Source organism: Pocillopora verrucosa, chromosome 14 (genome assembly GCF_036669915.1).
Source record: "Pocillopora verrucosa isolate sample1 chromosome 14, ASM3666991v2, whole genome shotgun sequence".
Lineage (NCBI taxonomy): Eukaryota > Metazoa > Cnidaria > Anthozoa > Scleractinia > Pocilloporidae > Pocillopora > Pocillopora verrucosa.
In genome coordinates, this window is record NC_089325.1 from 20,470,097 (window position 1) to 20,488,393 (window position 18,297).

The 18,297-nt window shown below is 37.0% G+C and overlaps 2 protein-coding genes across 3 annotated transcripts; one reads left to right on the forward strand and one right to left on the reverse strand.

Moving 5' to 3' along the window:
• Window positions 1-1,425: 1,425 nt before the first annotated feature.
• LOC131775699 (post-GPI attachment to proteins factor 2) lies at window positions 1,426-5,669 on the reverse strand. Of its 2 annotated transcripts, XM_066161606.1 has the most exons (6): window positions 5,497-5,669; window positions 4,427-4,700; window positions 3,346-3,452; window positions 3,018-3,126; window positions 2,372-2,500; window positions 1,426-2,328 (listed from the first exon to the last, which is right to left on the reverse strand). In XM_066161606.1, coding segments are annotated over exons 1-6 (789 nt in total). In that variant the 5' UTR covers window positions 5,665-5,669; the 3' UTR covers window positions 1,426-2,326. The 2 variants fall into 2 exon arrangements, with proteins under 2 accessions (XP_066017703.1, XP_058947811.1); XM_059091828.2 differs by having other exon boundaries at window positions 1,426-2,500.
• A 55-nt stretch (window positions 5,670-5,724) lies between these two features.
• Window positions 5,725-15,560, forward strand: LOC131775686 (WD repeat-containing protein 55-like). The gene is made up of 9 exons (XM_059091808.2): window positions 5,725-5,762; window positions 7,706-7,827; window positions 8,965-9,062; window positions 9,541-9,628; window positions 10,060-10,132; window positions 10,729-10,835; window positions 11,430-11,529; window positions 12,127-12,296; window positions 13,933-15,560. The coding sequence occupies exons 1-9, from the start codon at window positions 5,730-5,732 to the stop codon at window positions 14,168-14,170; spliced, it is 1,029 nt and encodes a 342-aa protein (XP_058947791.2). The 5' UTR covers window positions 5,725-5,729; the 3' UTR covers window positions 14,171-15,560.
• Window positions 15,561-18,297: the final 2,737 nt, after the last annotated feature.

Genomic DNA, 18,297 nt, shown 5'->3' on the forward strand with positions numbered 1-18,297 from the left:
AGTCATTGAGCTTGAGTTTGTTTGCCAGACCAGTGCTGGTATTTTTTTGGCAAGCATTTCACTGAGTCTTAGGAAAAATAAAAATGTTATTCACCGGCCTAGGTCGGTTCGTATTGGGAAAAACTGTGCCCTCGAGCACAGTGTTTCCCAATATGAACCTCCCCACCGGGATATTGATCCGTAACATGATTTCGGCCCAGCTAACTGAGCAATATTTAGTCGATGACAAAAGTCAAACCAGTAAGATCTATACAAAGATTTTCGCTTCATTGATAGAGGATCATGTTAATGTCCTTTAATCTCCTGTGCTTTAAAAATCGGTTTGGTTTTTACATCTGTAAAACACAACGAAGTACCCGTGCTAAGTCTCACGCGGAACAAATATGAATATCGAGCTGAATGATTTGAAGATGGCGATCAAAATGCGGTTCGCAAGTGTGTGGCAGACTGTTGATGGTAAAGTTGTTAGTTTCGATTCCGTTTTCGAGGAAGCACTTAACTGTCTTTCGATATCTGGTATGTTTCGCGCATTAAAACGGAACAAAAAGAAGCAATTTCTTCACTGCTTTCCGGATAGGATCTACTGGCCTTTTTGCCAACTGGCTTTAGGAAAAGTCTGACATTCCAGGTGTTAGTTTGTATGAAAGAAATTAGATGTGGAAACCTTCGAGCGTAGTTGTCGTTTGTCCGCCTCAACGTATTGTGTGATAAAATGGAAGAAGTATCTTCGATCGAATTAACAGTTGCTACTTTCACGGATTATCGTTTAGAGTGTATAGAAAGCGGCATATGTCAACTCGTGTATGCGTCAGCAAAGAAGTTTTTTGCGAAGCCGTTTCTTTCGTTGATAATAATAATAATAAAAAAAAACAATAAACAGCCACACTGTTTCAACAGAATATGCCGGTTTGGATCAAACAAATCACGGCGGGTAAACCCTCCAAGGCAGTCGTTTGACGGCTGTACATTTTCTTTAAAAAAAAAAAACCCTCGTCAATACGGGTCACTTTTTACCATCAAACAAAAGAATCTTTCATAATTTCACCCCTTCGATACGGTTTAAGAAACCAGTACACTTAAACGCATTTGTGGCGGTTTACTAACTGACTGTAAAAATGTTTTATGTGTTGAGTGAAGTGTTAACTGTTTTCTTAATAACTTCACATACCAGTTATTTACTAACGAAAAACAGTTGTTCAGGAAGTGTGAATACGATATATTTTCCTCAACAGCCCTTTGGTCATGAATTTTGACCCTACCCCGGTAATACGGCTGGTTTGTTTTGGTCCATCGGTAACCGTATGAACAGGGTTCCACTGCACTTAATACTTTCAATTGAAAATGTCTTTTTTATCCACACAAATCAAGTAAACCTGAACAAATGATAGGCATTCCAATTTTTCGTACTTTCCATCGAAGAAAAAACTTTAATACTTGATTCTGGAACAAATGTTTCCATTTCCGTTGACTCTTGAGTTACACGTTTTGTTTTTCTTGTATCCATATACATAAATTTTCTAAATTAACTTCTGATCTTTACACTCAAGAAAAAAAACTTATAAAAAATAAATACTCTTAATGCAGACTTAATTGTATGGTATGTTCAAGTACACTAATAACCAAAAGAATTTAAATTATTCTCAATACTCTGCAAAATTCAACATCTGGAACAGAAATAATAGGATGCACTCATGAAGTACTCCGTAATGTAAATATTTATAATCTGGAAAAAACTTAACTTAAATTTCGTGACATTCATCAAATACAGCTACTTCAGTAATGTTCTCATTCCAAAACACTACCCTACCTTGAAAATTTGAAAATGTATTTGCGAAAGCAACCAAATCCACGGTTACAACGCGAGACAACCTAATCCATTTCGTTCACAATTTCAGTAGGTTTCTAAAGAAACTGTGGTGATACTTCGGTGGGAGAGTATGACAGGGTAATTAAGTATTATCAACTTGGTTGATAACGCAAATTAGCCACCGTAAAGAGTTTCAAAGCTGACACTTCAAGCGTTAGCCCTACGTTTTTTGCTCTGACGAAGGGCTAACGCTCGAAACGTCAGCTTTGGAACTCCTTACTTTGGCCAATTTACGTTAGTAACAGTTAATAATATTAAATTACCTCGTTTACCTTTATGTCCAACAAATACTCTGCAGTTTTCTGTTTATTCAAGGACCGGATTTTTTCAATTCTCTCACCCCAGAGATCACTGGCTCTTCATCTCTCACATCCTTCAGCAAAAAGGAAAAAAACCTGAATGGTTTCATCAGGCTAAAATGTGAAAAAGACTCTTTTTTTCAAGATTTGTTTATTTCTTTCATTTTTATTTCTTTGGTTTTATTTCATTTTATTTTATTTCTTTAGTTCACTTTCATGTCCTCAACAAAGGTCAGCATCAGGATAGCACCATTAAAATGCTTTGAACAATGCCAGTGAAAGGCCACATTGGATAGGACTGTGCAATACTCGCCAAGGGCAAACAGAGTATATACTGTGAGTGGGAAATAATGTTAAGACAAACAATGATAAAAAAGGATTTTTTCCTGTCTACTTGATGGAGTACTCAAAATTATTGGCAACACATATCCCATATTGCAGTAAGTCACAAATCCCCTTTCCTTTTAAGGACTGTTAATTTTTAATGCAGAGGTTTGGTAGATTTGGAGGGGAAGTTTTGAAGGAGAGGGGGTGGTGGGTGGTAGGGCAATCCATCTATGAAACATCTATGACCAGAAGATCCAAAACTTACATTTCTTTCTTTTGATCCCCATTAGAATGAGTTGCCATCAGCTACAAGTATATATAGAAAGTTTGTTTAGTGCAGTTTGAGGGTGGGTGGGAATCACTATTAGAACCATTGTTTAGTCGACAGTGGGCTTCAGAAATCCCAAAAGTCTCCTGCTCCTCCCTACTTCCCAAATTGTGAAATAAGAACTACCCCCCTACATTTCAAAGATGTGGCCGTGAGGTTTCTGCATTCCTACGTTGATGCTAACTTTCAAGGATACCACCAGGTTCACAGTACCAATTGTGTCTGAAGAAAAAGTAAACTGCCATACCGAATGAAAAGTAGTTGAAGATCATGGCAAACACCTTTTTTCTGAATAGGGAGGAATCCTGAAAAATTAGACAACGGGGTAAGTGTGTGGTACAAATTGTCATTACTGCACTCTACCAATAACTGAAATTGCTTTAATTAAACAATAACTTTTCCAGTTTGATTAAATGGAGGGTAAACAAATGAAACACAGTAAGAAAAACCTTACAACTTACAAGATTTGGACCCATTCCCTAACAGGTTGGTGGTTTCCACAGTATAGTGTACAGTGTACATACCTCTTTGCTCATTGGTTTGCTTGCTGTCAATCCAGATAGAATGCATGATAGAAACATGTAACTCATGGAGCACACCATAAATACAATAAAGGAAGCTTCGTGCATAGCTGAAACATACACATTTTAGATGGGAATATTATTTCTAATGTTATCATTGACTGAAATTTAATAATCCTACAAAGGTGAAGTCTTCATTCTCCTATTATCCTCAAAATAACCACCATCTGTCAATAACACCTCACTTTCTAACCCAACAGACAAGTCATCTTCCTGCTGTGTGAAGTCCTAAGAGGAAACCCTTATAAATTTGTTGAGAAAGTCTACCATTTTTACAGCCTGTATCTCCATAATTAGCTCAAAATTAAGTGATCAGGGTTTGATTGTCCCACCCGAGAGTCTTTGTGCTAAAGAGCAACCTAGAATGGACTTCCATCTCATCCAGAAAGAAAAGTATATCATACTCCTTTTCTTTCATATCACAGAAACTGAGATAAGCTCTGCAGAAATGCTGGCCAGTCTGCACAGTTATGAATCAGAAGGGGATAAGAAAAAGGACAAAACTTTGCTAGCCAACAGTCCCTGAGTAAACACAGATAGGATCTGTTGTTTCTGTTTGGCGAGCTCTTGGTTCTAAGGCAAATACAGAAAACAATAACATAAATCTCCAAATTTGAAAGTGTCACACATGTATAGCTTTAGATGCCAGTGGCAACTCTTTTTTTAAGAAAATTTAGATGAAAGTAAGAAGGCTGCTGTTTGCAATCTTTCTAAGAATTTTGCGAAAGGAATGTGTGAGCCTACTTTGCAAATGATTGGCAGTTAAATGGTGATGTAAAACCAAACCTAATGCAATCATAATTCACAATGGTTAATCAGAACAAACAAAAGTATCACAAAGGCTGAGAGGACTCAAAGTAAAATCATTAAACTGCCTTTAAAGCATAGTGTTAACTCATTGACTGGCTGCTAGTCCCAAGATAATGTGCTGAAAGTGTCCTGGGCCAATAACTGAGTGACAAGCACAGCAACCAAGGCAATCCAATACCACTCTTCAAACTCAATTGAAATTTTCAAGGCTCACCATGATTTTCAACTGATGAAATGTAGGTCATTGAGAGGAGGGCTCCATTTTCTATTATTTCCAAAATGTAGTTTAGAAAATTGAGCGGCTTAAACCACCAAGTTGTCAAGTGATAAATCCTGCCTGATTGTGTATTTGTGTAGTGTTTATGGATTGCAGATGGTAAAAGTAGGATTCGAGGAAAGCAATGCAGAGCTATTGCAACTCTCCAAATAAACATCTCTGGCATGTTTCCCCCAATTGCTGCACTTATTGAAGGCAAGTAGTTTGGCACCTTAAATTCAAAGAAGGATAACAAATCAGATGTTTACCTCATCAGGAAAATGGGAAATACTAGGAACCATTTTGAAAAGCACACATGATATGCTGTTAAGATAATAAAAGACAGTTGCAACTACATGTAACTTGTTGTTATAATAATTATTTTGTCAGATGTTTTTATAGTTAAGACCAGGTAGCACTTGGTTTCACAGTTTTCTAGAAAACCAGGATTGGAAAATGAGGACAAGGGATTCTTGATCCCCAATCCCTAAATGGCTGATCCTGATTTTCCAGGAAACCAAGTTTCACCATATAGAACAGTTTTGCCCTTTAACTCCCTTGAGTGACCAAGACAGAATTTCTCCTTACAACATCAGTACATTATCAAGCAGATAAGTGAGGAGAATAACAATTAAAAATATCAATTAGGGGATTATTAGTTGATTCAAACCCAAATTCTTCCTAAAAACATGACAAAGAATTGTAGAGGAGATGGTAAGCAGAATTATCTATGAGACCTTGGGAGTGAGAGGGTAACGTGTCCAGCTATCTAAATGAACACTGGGCGCCGAGCTTAGGCAAAACTCGCAGTTCGGTGGATATCGTGACGTGTCCAGCCATCTAAGAACGTACCTGATAGTGTGGATTAATACAAAAAAAATATTACGACTGCCGAACACGAAGTAATTTCTAGAACCTGTCCGATTGCAGGACACGGAGTAATTTCAAGAACCTGTCCGGGTGCCGGACATCTGCACACAACGTGATTTTATTTGCGCGCCTAATACATGGGTACAAAGCATTCTCACCTGGCAATGAGTCTTTGTAGTATCATCGAAATGCCAAACCAGAGCGATCAACACGCAAGATACAAACGAGAAAAGTGGCAAAGTACAAAGGAATAAAGAAATACGTTGTAGGGGTATGGATGTTATAGGTGCTTGGACTGTAATTACGCTAGGAAATGATGCCGCCATCTTGAATTACTCGACCGAGGAAATCTGAGGCGAGCAAACTAACCACGTGTCCATATGAAAACAAAATGGCGGCACAAACAAACGAGCATTCTCATGAGGTAGGTTAGATTAAATTCATGAAGTAACTTTTAATTTTTTTCAAGTTTATTAGATCTTATGCCAACCAAAATATGTAGAAATGGCCATATAGTCTTATGGTGCATGTGGTTCGTCAAAATCAGGGGCTTAAATACCTCCCCAAGGCAACTTCGGAGAGAGATCAAATTGCGGCGACTTCTGAATTTTTTAGAGGATTTCACATTTATGCCCTAGCACTTTATATGCCTCGTGAAAAATTTCCACGTCGAAGAATGCTATGGAACAGAGCATTTTAAATGACCATTTGGAAACACTAAAAAATATTGGGTTGATAGTATATCATCGGCTGGCTGGTGCACAGTCGCCCACACTCCAGCTGTAAGATGATCATCTTGCGGAATAAGAGTCATGCCGAAACTAAAAGACTTTGTCTAGGAATATTTACGACCGCTCTTAGGAATAGAAAATTACAGTCAAATTCTCAATAAAAATGCGTCGCTTGTTATCTGACTGCTTACTATGTCGAAAAGTACCCATTTTAGCAAGTTATTCATCTCAAGATTAACTACATAATAGAAAACCAAAGCTGTACACTCCATTCCCGAATGCCCGATCCAAGAAGCAAAATATCCAAGCTCAAAATGACCAGGCGGCCACAAATCCATCACAGAATCCAAGCGCATATGCTGCAGTTTCATTTCAATTCACTAAAAACTCAATCTTCCCCGTAAAACCGATGCTAGGCCACTTTCGCTACCACTCACGACCGTTGGAAGTCAATTTGGTAACCTTGCCTCCTTTGCAGACTGTGCCTCGCCTTGGACCATACTGTCACTAGTATTCATAGATTGTTTTAGTTGCTAATTTGCATGCACAAGAAATGACATTTATGTGAATAATGTGAGAAGATTAGAATAAAAACTACTGGTCCCAAGGAAAATAACATAGACTGTTTCCCAAGGAACAGTCATCAAGTGACTTGTTATAAAGCACAAGGAAGAAAAAAGGATACTTTATGAAAACAAACCAAAAATTTATTGATTAATTATATTTTAGAACATGAAGGAATTGTGGGTTGTGTGAGTTTACATACAGAAAATAGAGCTATGCTATTGGTGGGAACATGGTCACAAGAAAAACAAGAATAAATTAGTTGAGTAGTATTTTCCTTCTCTGACATTTTTTGTGCTGACTGTCTATTTGTTGGGCGGGGTAGTGGCCTGCTTGAAGGACAGTAACAAGGTAGCCATTTATTTAAGAAAAAGAAACACTCTTAATCCCTACAGTATCAACAAATCCTTTTCATGCAAATAATTTTTTCCTATTTTTCTTGTGGCTATGTTCCCACCAACAGTGTAGCTCTATTTTCCACATATAAACACACACAAAACCCATAATTCCTGCATTTGCTCTGATGAAGGGCTAATGCTTGAAATGTCAGCTTTGAACTCTTAATGGTGGCCAATTTTCATTATCAACTCAGTTGACAAAACTAAAATTACCTCAGTATTAGAGAGGTCTACTTCAATGAAGGAGTCAGTGGAACAACGGTTGTATGCTGTTGGATCATGGGAAGATTATCAGTTCATCAGTTGACCATCCATTTTGCCATTGACCATTATTCTGATCAGGGCTGCTGTATTGTTTGTTACATATCACATTTTTGTGAATTGAACAAATCATATATTCTAAAGCAACAAACACTGTCAATCATGAAAAAAACTGAACTTGTGATATTACAAAGTTTGCTTAATATTTGAGCTATATGCCTGAGGTAATATTGATAACAATTTTAATACAAAGAGGCCACAATACAAAAGTTTTATCCATAGGGGACTTATAGAAAATTGATATTAAACAAAATAAATGATCAAGGTGACCCAATAAATCTAGTTGACCCTTGAGCACTTGTTTCATAAGATCACAGGTGATCCTTTCTTTTCCTAATATATTGTTTATCAAGGGAAAAGATGGAGAAGATGATGTTCCAGATGATATCAGTTTTGATAACCAAGTGTTTGATTTGAGCTTTCATCCAAATCGAGATGTTATTGCTGCTGGAGAAATTGATGGAAGGGTGACAGTGTAAGTATGATAAGCTTCTCTTTTATGACTGTTCCTATGTGCATCCCTTTGGGAACAGATTTTACAATAGGTGATCTGGAGTGAAAATCTGAGCCTATATGATGTTAATTAGAAGTTATTTAAAATGGAAATGATAGACTAAATTTTTTTATAATTTTTGGTAACTATGTTTATGGGAATGTACAAGAAAACAATTATTTTCTACATATCTGGTAGTGTGAAACTGGAGACTGATTTTTTTGTGGAATCAAAAAATGAGAAGCATCAAGATTTTTAGGAAAAAATGGGAAACATTGTTATGATATTTGTGTTACTTATTTATCTGTTTTTATTTATTTATCTACCTTTGTGATATCAGCTGGAGAAAATATGTGGTTGGTTCATTCAAAATCTCAATTATCTATTCTAATTTGCCATTAACCACTTTGACTAAAAAATCTTATTGAAGTACTTGCATTGTGTCTGTAATGTGATGTGCTGTTTCAACCCCTCCAAAATTTTAACTACCTCACTGAGTGTAAGCAGTGTTAGTATTGTATAGTATGTGGAGTAGGCTCATTAGAAAAAATAAAATCATAAGTTTGCAAAGCTGGCTAATTATAAAAGTATTAAAAGTGGTTTTAGTATTATAAGGTTTATAGAATGAGCTGATGGATAAAAATCCTGTGGTGAGTTGTCTTTAATATGAGTATTTGTAGTGTAAATTGTAATGAGTAACATGAGCATTCTAAGTATTGCAATAACTCTAAGTGTTATTTGTAGTATTAATACTGTAGCTGATTAAATACTATGAATAGAGAATATTATATGGTGGCAAGAAGATATGAATTTTATGTTCAAGTAGCAAGAACAATGTCTCATCAATGAGTTCAACAAAAGAGTGATATTGTTTGTAAAAAGAGCATAAAATTCATATCTATGAGCTAGCAGGCAATATTCTTTTTAAATATATGGACAATAAAATATGCAATCATCTACTGTATACTCAATTTCAACTTTCTGTGCTGTTTGGGATAAAGTGACATGTTTTCAACCAATGAGCTGTTGAAATTTTGTTAGGCAAATTATTATTTGTGAAGTTAATGGGTTTAGATAGTATTTATCTAAATTTCCTCTTTTTTTGCTTCAATTCTTCAGCCATTCATACTCAGTTTCTGAAGAGAATCATTTACTCTTGGAGCTTCACCATCATAAGAAAGCTTGTAGAGCACTGACCTTCTCTCTTGATGGCTTGTGTGAGGAGTAATGTTCTTTCATATATATACATTTTTTAAAGGTTATTCATTGTACATGATAGCTTATGAAAACAAAATAAAACAAAACAAGAGGGTTATCATTTGTCTAATAATGTTGTGGCATTCTTTGTGGACCATTACATTTCAACTGCTTAGTGCTAAGGGAACCTCATCACCTCTAGAGGGCTAGCAGTAAGCAGTCTAAATGTTGCAATTCAGAAGTGGCTACAGTTGTTAACAATCTATTGATTCTTAACTTATTTTAAACTCAGTTTACAAAAGGGAAATGGTAGTTACACTGCAACAAGCTAATTTTCTTCTTTTTTTTTTCTTCTGAAGTAGAGTGTGTGTATTATGTTTCTTAATTTATCAGGTATCTCACAGGTCAAATTAAGTAAACGTTTCATGTTTTGTGTTGTATTATTGCTTTTAGAGATTGTAGTGAATTGCTGTTGTTTTTTCCTTGTGCTATATGTAGATCTCTATACAGGCTCCAAAGACAAATCACTTCAGGCTGTTGACATGAATTCAGGGGCAGTTGCTCATTCAATTGTAAAAGCACACAAGTAAGTACACTTAGTTATAGACATAATACAACAACAATGTGAGGATCAATGGTTTCTCAAAAACCATGTCTGAGATTTTATGATTGAGATTTACTAAATATGAGAGAGCAATTCCTTCTTCCTCTGACACAGGGATTACTTGTCTACTGTTGTGGTCCATATTTAACCCTGTCTACCTGTCTAACCTCATGAAGGTTATCTATATCTTGGTTATCTGCATTGCTTTAGGGATTTTTCTCCAGTTTTCCTCCTTTTACCAAAACCACCACTATTCCAATTTTACCTGAAATCAAGGCTTGAAGAGCTATTTGGTGGATCTCCCACAATATATTTGTACTTAAATTTGTTTTAAGATTTCACTTGGAACTTCATATTGGTTAGCTAGTTTAAGTGCTATCTTTAGTGTTTTTTATTTCTCTTATGACTTTTAGCTCCCCAGTTTATTGTATGAAGGTCATAACAGATAGCCTCCTAGCTACAGGTGATGATGATGGTTGTGTGAAGGTAAGATATTTCTTTACCAATTAAAAATTTCAAGAGTCAAACTGATAGAAAGCAGTTGAATGGATAAGGAGAACTTCTGTACTTTGTTTATTTTGCAATGATACTTTCACAGTGTTTTTATTTGTTAGGAATTTGACATTTATACTGTTATATTAAATCTTCTAAAACAGGGGCTGGGCTGTGTAGTGACTCTGGTGTGCGTGCAAGATATAGAATAATTAATCATATTGTGCATCAGTTTATACTGGAAGGTTTCTAAGCTGACTCAGTGATTGAATAAAAACAAACTCATAAATTGACATTCAAAGAGTAGAGTTGTTATGCATGGTTTGAACTCATCAGTATTCAAGCAATCCAAAAAATAAAGGTCTTTTGTGTGTGTGGCTTTTGTATTTTGTAAATGCAACAGGAAGTTCTGGTGCATCTTACTTATCTTATTCTGTGATACTCATCCCAGAGGAAAAACAAAAAAGAAAAAAAATGAAATAATATAAATTGAAAGCTGGCTTAGTTGGAAGTATTAACCTTTCAGATGGTTTCAATGGTTTCAACTACTCAAAGTTAACATAAATTTGATAAAGATGTATTATTTGCAGTTCTGGGACACAAGGCAAACTTCTTGTGTGATGACAGTGGCAGACAATCAAGACTTTATCTCTGACATGGATTGTGATGCAGAGAAACGAACTCTTTTAGCTGCAAGGTAGGATGAGGTCTTAGATAAAATTGTTTCATAGGTGGCTAAAAGCATGAAATGCGATTGAAACTTGTATGCAGGACTTTTCAACAGCCACTACGAAGTTCAACATTTATCATGGTTAGAATAATCATTTTCAGCCTCAGCCTCAGCCTCACTCTCAAGGTGTAGAGTGGTAAATTTCAACGAGAGGGCATTCCCAGTGCACTGAGATGGGAAGAAAAAATTAACGTGAAAACAGCAAGAAAGTGACAGACGCTTGGGGATGGATTTTATGAAACTCAGTGGGTCATGCATTCGTCAACATTAATACCCCCATTTAACGCATAAGTGTATCTTCTGTTCGTCTGTGAATCGACTTCGGGTGAGACGGATCTACTTAGCTAATGACGAGTCGAGTCGAATTGACCCGTGCGAATCGTGCTGATTCGTCAAAATTTAGTACCCTATTTAACGCTTAAGCGTGCATTGTGTTCTGTGAATCGACTAAAAGGGCTTTGCCAGTATCCTTCTTGATCTCTTGTTCGGTTGATAACGTGCAATGTTTAAATCAAAATGATCCCTGGCTTATTGGCTTGTTTCTTACCTTGTTTTTCCAAGTGGTGATGGCTCTTTATCCGTGTTTAACATTCGGCGTCAAAAGATTGAGCAGCAGTCAGACAACATGGAAAGTGAACTTCTGTCTGTTGCGGTTGTCAAGGTAACATTATGTAATCACTCGTGATAGACACATTTGTAACGCTGGTATACCACTTTTAATTGGAGACTTGGTTGCTATTTCTTGCTATCAGGATTCTCACAACATTGCGAGTTTACCAAAAACTACCTTTCATTATAATCTGTTATATATTTGGATCACGGGCAATGGGTCCAAACGTGCATGCCTTTGTCAATGCAGGTAGTATACGAATGATATCGGTCAGCTGATATCTCGGAGCGTATTGGTCTCCTTGCCAACCGTTGTTTAGTCTCGTTGTTTAGTCTCGTTGTTTAGTCTCGTTGTTTAGTCTCGTTGTTTAGTCTCGTTGTTTAGTCTCGTTGTTTAGTCTCGTTGTTTAGTCTCGTTGTTTAGTCTCGTTGTTTAGTCTCGTTGCACAACGGCTTTGAGGGAGACCGGGAGCCGGAGTGTTCTCTCTCATGTAACCGGAATTTTTTCCGTTCGAATCTCAATATCCCTCTTTTCCGATTTAGAAACTTTATCTTTGACGAACTCAGTAGTCTACCTTTGGCACGAAAATATGCATCGCAGAGCTCGCAGTTCTGTTAATGGTTATATCTCATGTATATTTTTTTACAGAGTGGGCGAAAGGTGGTTTGCGGCACTGGTGATGGCATTCTGAACCTGTTCACCTGGGGTGAGTGGGGTGACATAACTGACCGTTTTCCGGGTCATCCATTATCCATTGACTCGTGTGTGGCTGTTAGTGATAATATCGTCTGTACAGGCTCAATGGACGGAATAATAAGGTGGGTGGCAATCCCATATTTTGTGCGATTGAAATGTGTTACTGTTTGCGTTTATGTGACCCAACTAGGAGATTCCACTGTCCAAAATTTAGTAGTTGAATGATCGGAACTGAGTTGGTGGCTTAATTAAATTATGCTTCCCTAGCAAACATGGCGTGTTGCAAAGCAACACGCCCTTTTAGGGGGTTCTCCGGAAAAAAAACTTGAAATTTAATACTCTCTGAGACTTGATTTCTAGCATTCTCGGAAATATTAGAGTAACTTCTTTTAGCCAAACGTTGACGTTAGAATCAGTCCAAAATTACTGTTCAGTCTTAAATCGCACTTCAAAAATAGGTGGTGTAAAATGGTCTGAAAGCCAACGGTTTCCCGTCGCCTGCAGACTTCCAGTAACAACCCAGAAGTCAGATCGGAACGTTTGTCTAGTGCACTTTTCGATTGACTTTCAGATAAAGTCAGTTAAATTAAACATAATCTCAGTCGGATATCCGAACAAAGATAAAAGGCGTAAGATGTCATTTATAACTCATAGTAAAACTGTTTTAACTAGACTGATTGATACGGCGTTTATTAGATTTTTCTCGACTCAAACGCAGTGCCTATTCTGGGGTGGCGCCTTCATGTATGTAGGTGTCGTGTTTCAATCATTCAATTTATTTGAAAAAAATAAAAAAGGAAGACACCCACATGAAAACCGAAACACGGTAAAGTGCCATTTTTTCGTTTTGTTTTGTTAGGAAAAATGGGCTCGCGCTTTGTAGGGTTTTGTTGTATGTTTACACATTTTCGATATCACTGCCCCATTTGTGATCTGAATATAGGAGCGACATGAAGGAGAAGAGATGTCTTGCCTCTTCGAACTGAAAAACATTTATAAACAGGAAAAGAAATTTGTACACGGAACTGATTTAGACTTCATAGCCGAATCATACCCGGATTTCTAGATTTTTTTTTTTGCACTTAGATGCGGCGGTTCTCTTCTAATGAATGAAAATAAAAGAATCGACAATCTCTGAATAGAAATCGTAGAGTGCGTTGGCGCTAAGGCTTAAGATGAAAAAAAACATTACAAAAACAATAATGAGCGTAATTTTCATTGTTCAAAATTCTCAGTTATTGACTCAGTCCTTGCCGACAGAAGAAATCTTTCAGGTGCACGGCCAAAATCAGCTTGTGTCAAGTCTTCTAGTTGTCGAATTTCGTTCCCAGCCGCGAGAAATACCATTACCAATGAATACGTAATTTTCGGCTTTTCTCTCCGTAATTTTCTTACCCTTCTAAGAAGGTTTGAACGCCATTTTCTGTAAGCGATACGAATTTTTCAATGCTTCAGTCGCCATAATTCGAAAAAATTTCGTCAAACGACCTTCGATTGAGCATGATGAAGGCTCTGCCGTTCATTCATCAACATCGCTGAGTAGCGCGAAAGGCGATCGACGTGTCAGCAGCTAATAATATCAAACATAAGTAAAAACATACGATATTTTTTCACGTGTGTTGTTACGGCTTTTCTCAGGGCTGGAAATCCTTATATGACACCGTAAATTATATGACAAAGCGAATTATTCTGATTATGAAGTGATATGTAAACGTACTCTGGTATTTAATGCTAAGTTTTCCTCCTTACGACCATCAGAGCTGTGCATATTTTACCCAATCGTTTCGTTGGTACTGTTGGAGAACACAAGGATTTTCCCGTGGAAAGAATGCGCATATCAAGTGATGGAAACACTCTGGCGAGTTGTTCTCATGATCAGAGCATCAAGTTTTGGGATGTAAGTCATCTTAAGACACTGCGTGTAGATCCTAGTGGTAAAAAAAAGAGGGAAACTCCGACGAAAAAAGCGACAGATGACTTTTTTGCTGATCTATAGCGTCGCTTGGTAAAGGACCTATATGTACTTTACGGTCTTAAGTCATTTTAGTGCCCTGCAAAACTACGTCTCTTTGAGGAATACCACAAGAAACTGGTCTTGCAGTAAAGAAAAACAAAGAATAGGCATTGATCGACAAAGAAAGAACAAGGATGGCCAAGAAAGGAAAATATTAAAAAAGACTGAAAATGACTTCTTCGAACAATTTCGGTTTGATTTCTGAAGCGGTCAGCTAAACCAAAGTGGTTAATAACGCACAAACGTCAAGCACACCATTGCGTGCGGCGACAGCAACGAGAACTCACAGAAACAAATCACTGGAGTAAGACTGTTACCGTTTATCACGGTTTTCTTTTTTTGTAATGGTGTAACGCAAGTTGACCTATGCTGGAGTGAGAGAAAGTGCAAAATTTAAAAATTTAGGTCATGTAAGTGTTTTCCAATTGCAAATAAACGCACCAGATACCAATAGGGCAACAGAATAAGAAAAGGCGCGATGAAATCAGGAAGATATTCGATTTTGAGGCCCCTGAGTATAAAGATTTTACGATTAGTCAAGAAATAAAAAAAAGAAAAACAAGAAATAGTAGTTAGGAGAGAATTGCTGGTGGCAACCTTTACTTTTAGCGTTCAAACATCCCACATCTATGAAAGTTTTTAAGAGCTAATGTCAGCATGCATCAAACAAACAGCGGCAAGTCACGTCACCCAAATTTTTTTTCACTCCTACTTTCATATTTTGTAGCCCAATATGTTCTAATAATTGTGGTGTAGTTTTTTTGTGAAAATATATTTTTAGTTTTCGAGAAATGACTTTTTTCGTTCGACCGCTCACATATGCAAATTTTCCCCCCTTGATATTACCCAAGTTGTGTGACCTCATATAACGAATGTATTAGACCTACGGTATTTCTGTGAACATAATCCTTTGTTTTATCATCTAAACTTACTCCCCTGTCGTTATTTAAGCTGGCAAAGAAATATCTATTTTTTGGTGAATATTTTTGTCCGACATACTAATCTTTTCCTATGTCGAAAAGTAGCATCAAAACAAAGACAGTTTTAACAATGATTGATATTACAAAATCTACTGAGCTTCAAGCTTTTTTAAGACCAAAGGATGGTTGTAAAGTTACTGTAAAAATTTCCTTGTGTATTTGTGTTGTTCCATCTAGAGACAAACTCAAAGTCCGGAAAAATTTACTTGATAGCGACTATGAAATATACATGGTGCGCCTACTTGTCGCACCGTTAACTGGCATAAATCACTACAATTTAACCTAACACTCTTACCTTGTTTATTTATGATTTTATTAGCTGTTTCGATGATCACGTTAATTACCACATTCTAGCCAGATTTGAGTTGCAGTTTATATATCTTCTCTATCTTATTATATCAGTTGTATGACAAGCGTGACACAGAAATTCAAAGATAAATCAACCTCCGAAATACCAAGAGATGGGTTTTTTTTCCACTTTGCATGACATCTAGAAAAACCTTTCAGGAATTACTGCATTCGGAAAACTAAAATGTCCAGATCCATCGATGATTCCTTTGCCAGCTAAAGTCAAAGTATGGTTACAATAGTCAATTTGATTGACAAGCTACATACTGATTTAACTAACTGATCTGTTTTATAAGCGTCTCATCTTATATGCTGCCATGGAGATTTCCTGTTCAGTTAAATCGTTTGCTGGTGGGACTTGTGGGTTTAGTTATCGAGAAGACCAAGTCGTTCCCTTGCGTGATTGTTAAAAAGACATTTCAAGTCACTTGCGAAGTTGCAAGTTTTCAGATCCAGAAAATGAAGTTGATCTTGTTTTGTCGCGTGACAGCATCTTCGAGACGCCAAAAGATATCGATGATTTTACAAATTGCCCCTCTCACAGATCAAATCTCGGTGTTGGGTGGAATCGTGGTTCCAATAGCAGATCCAGGGTGCCAAAAGAAATGTCCGGCCATGGTAAAGGTAGGGTTAAGTCGATTCCAAAAGCTGATAGGGGAATTGGCAAGCGTGTATTATAGATAGTACTCAAGATGTCTGGAAAATTCGTACAATCTGGCTTCGGTAAGTAGGCTACTTTCCACCGTGAGCAAAATTATGCGTGACGTCAGACTAAGTTTCGATTGAGAATTGGTCAAAAGGCTACCAAAAATTCAGACAGAGGCGGAGTTTTCTGAACTAATGTCTGAACACTTTATTGGCTTTCCGCCGTCTGGGGGGACGCGTAATTGTGTACACGGTGGTAAAGGGCCCTTCCGCACTAGCAACTAGACGCTGACAAAACTTGTTTCTCTTCGCCAAAAATCACATCAGAATTTGCCCTTGCTAAATGTCAAGTGCAGCATCAGCACCCCGGGGGACCCCTTTACATAAGAGGGTGGGGGTGCGCGCCTAGAATTTCGAAAACGACCGCTATAAAATTATTAGCCTGTAAAAACAAGTGTTTATGTCTTTTTCAATGCTCCCCTCGCTCCCACTGAGGACTCATATAAATATACATAAGAGGGCGGGGGTGCGCGCCTAGAATTTCGAAAACGACCGCTATAAAATTATTAGCCTGTAAAAACAAGTGTTTATGTCTTTTTCAATGCTTCCCTCGCTCCCACTGAGGATTCATACAAATATGAGAGCCGTACTGCGTTTACATTGTACAGGTAGAAAGGATCGTCCAGAATGAGTGTTTCGTTCTATAAAGAAAACCCCAATAAACTCACTCAGAAATGACTCATTTCGAATAAATTTTACGCTGGTTATTATGTAGCAACCGGCATGAACTCGTTCTTGTACAAAACTCATTCGGATGTCATGTAAAAGACCCATAAAAGTTTTTATTACCAGAGAATCACGCATCTCGCCTGTCTGAATACTAGAACTTTCAGTAGCGTTGAAGCAAAAACCCGCTTTTAATTGCTTCGCTGCCGCTGAAACATCAATTTCAATTCAACGTAAACAAAAATCTTTGTACATGGTAAATATTCACTTGTGTCGGTATCAATTATTGCGTGACTAGCTTATGATACAAATGAGGGAGGGGAAAACACAACGCAAAACCTGGGCTCCTGTCAAAAAGTAATACCCGGGCGTAATATAATAATCGGAACGGATAATTAAAATCATAAATAACCAAGGTAAGAGTGTCATGTTAGACTTTTTTACAAATTGTAATGATTTATGCCAATTAACGGTGGCGACAAGTAGGCGCACCATGTATATTTCATAGTCGCTATCAAGTAAATTTTGCCGGACTTTGAGTTCGTCTCAAGATGGAACAACATAAATACACTAAGAAATTTTTACAGTAACTTTATAACCATCCTTTGGTCTTTAAAAAGCTTGAAGCTCAGTAGATTTTATCATATCGGTTATTGTTAAAACTGTCTTTGTTTTGATGCTACTTTTCGACATAGGAAAAGTATGTCGGACAAAAATATTCACCAAAAAATAAATATTTCTTTGCCAGCTTAAATAACGACAGGGGATTAAGTTTAGATGATAAAACAAAGGATTATGTTCACAGAAATACCGTAGGTCTAATACAGTCGTTACATGAGGTCACACAACTCGGGTAATAGTCACGGTGAAAATTTGCATATTTGCGCGGTCGAACGAAAAAAGTCATTTCTCGAAAACTAAAATATATTTTCACAAAAAAACTACACCACAATTATTAGAACATATTGGGCTACAAAATATGAAAGTAGGAGAGAAAAAGAATTTTGGGCGACTTGCCACAATATTTTAAATTTGTTCGATGGATGCTGACATCCTCTCTTAAAATTTCCAAAGTTTTCTTTCTTAAATTTCATTGTCCTCAAAATATCTAATCCTAAGTATTGAGTCACGGGCTTTCCATTTGTACTACATCACATAATCTGTTCTTTTTTTACGATGGATAACATCTGATAACACTGTTATGCATGGGACGCACTGAAGGAGAAAAGATTTTGGATTTTAGATGGTGGGGTTATATTAAAGATTATCAGGGAAAAGTCATTGATTTCCCGGTTGTAATATCCAATTCTTGCAAATCAAATTAACCAGTAACACCCGACCTTATGCTGAAGTATTTTATTGTCTGAAAGCTAATCAATTTCAAAAGAGGTATTACTTTCAAAAACGATC

Bases quoted from the DNA above. Each gene is read 5' to 3' on its own strand.
- LOC131775686 (XM_059091808.2), top strand. From the start codon at position 5,730: ATGGCGGCACAAACAAACGAGCATTCTCATGAG. The intron at 10,836-11,429 runs GTAGGATGAGGT...TGTTTTTCCAAG, and splicing joins CGAACTCTTTTAGCTGCAAG to TGGTGATGGCTCTTTATCCG. The intron at 11,530-12,126 runs GTAACATTATGT...ATTTTTTTACAG, and splicing joins TGTCTGTTGCGGTTGTCAAG to AGTGGGCGAAAGGTGGTTTG.
- LOC131775699 (XM_066161606.1), bottom strand. From the start codon at position 5,664: ATGGCGGCATCATTTCCTAGCGTAATTACAGTCCAAGCACCTATAACA. The intron at 3,453-4,426 runs GTGAGCCTTGAA...TGTATGTTTCAG, and splicing joins TTCATCAGTTGAAAATCATG to CTATGCACGAAGCTTCCTTT. The intron at 3,127-3,345 runs GTATGTACACTG...CTAATTTTTCAG, and splicing joins GCAAACCAATGAGCAAAGAG to GATTCCTCCCTATTCAGAAA.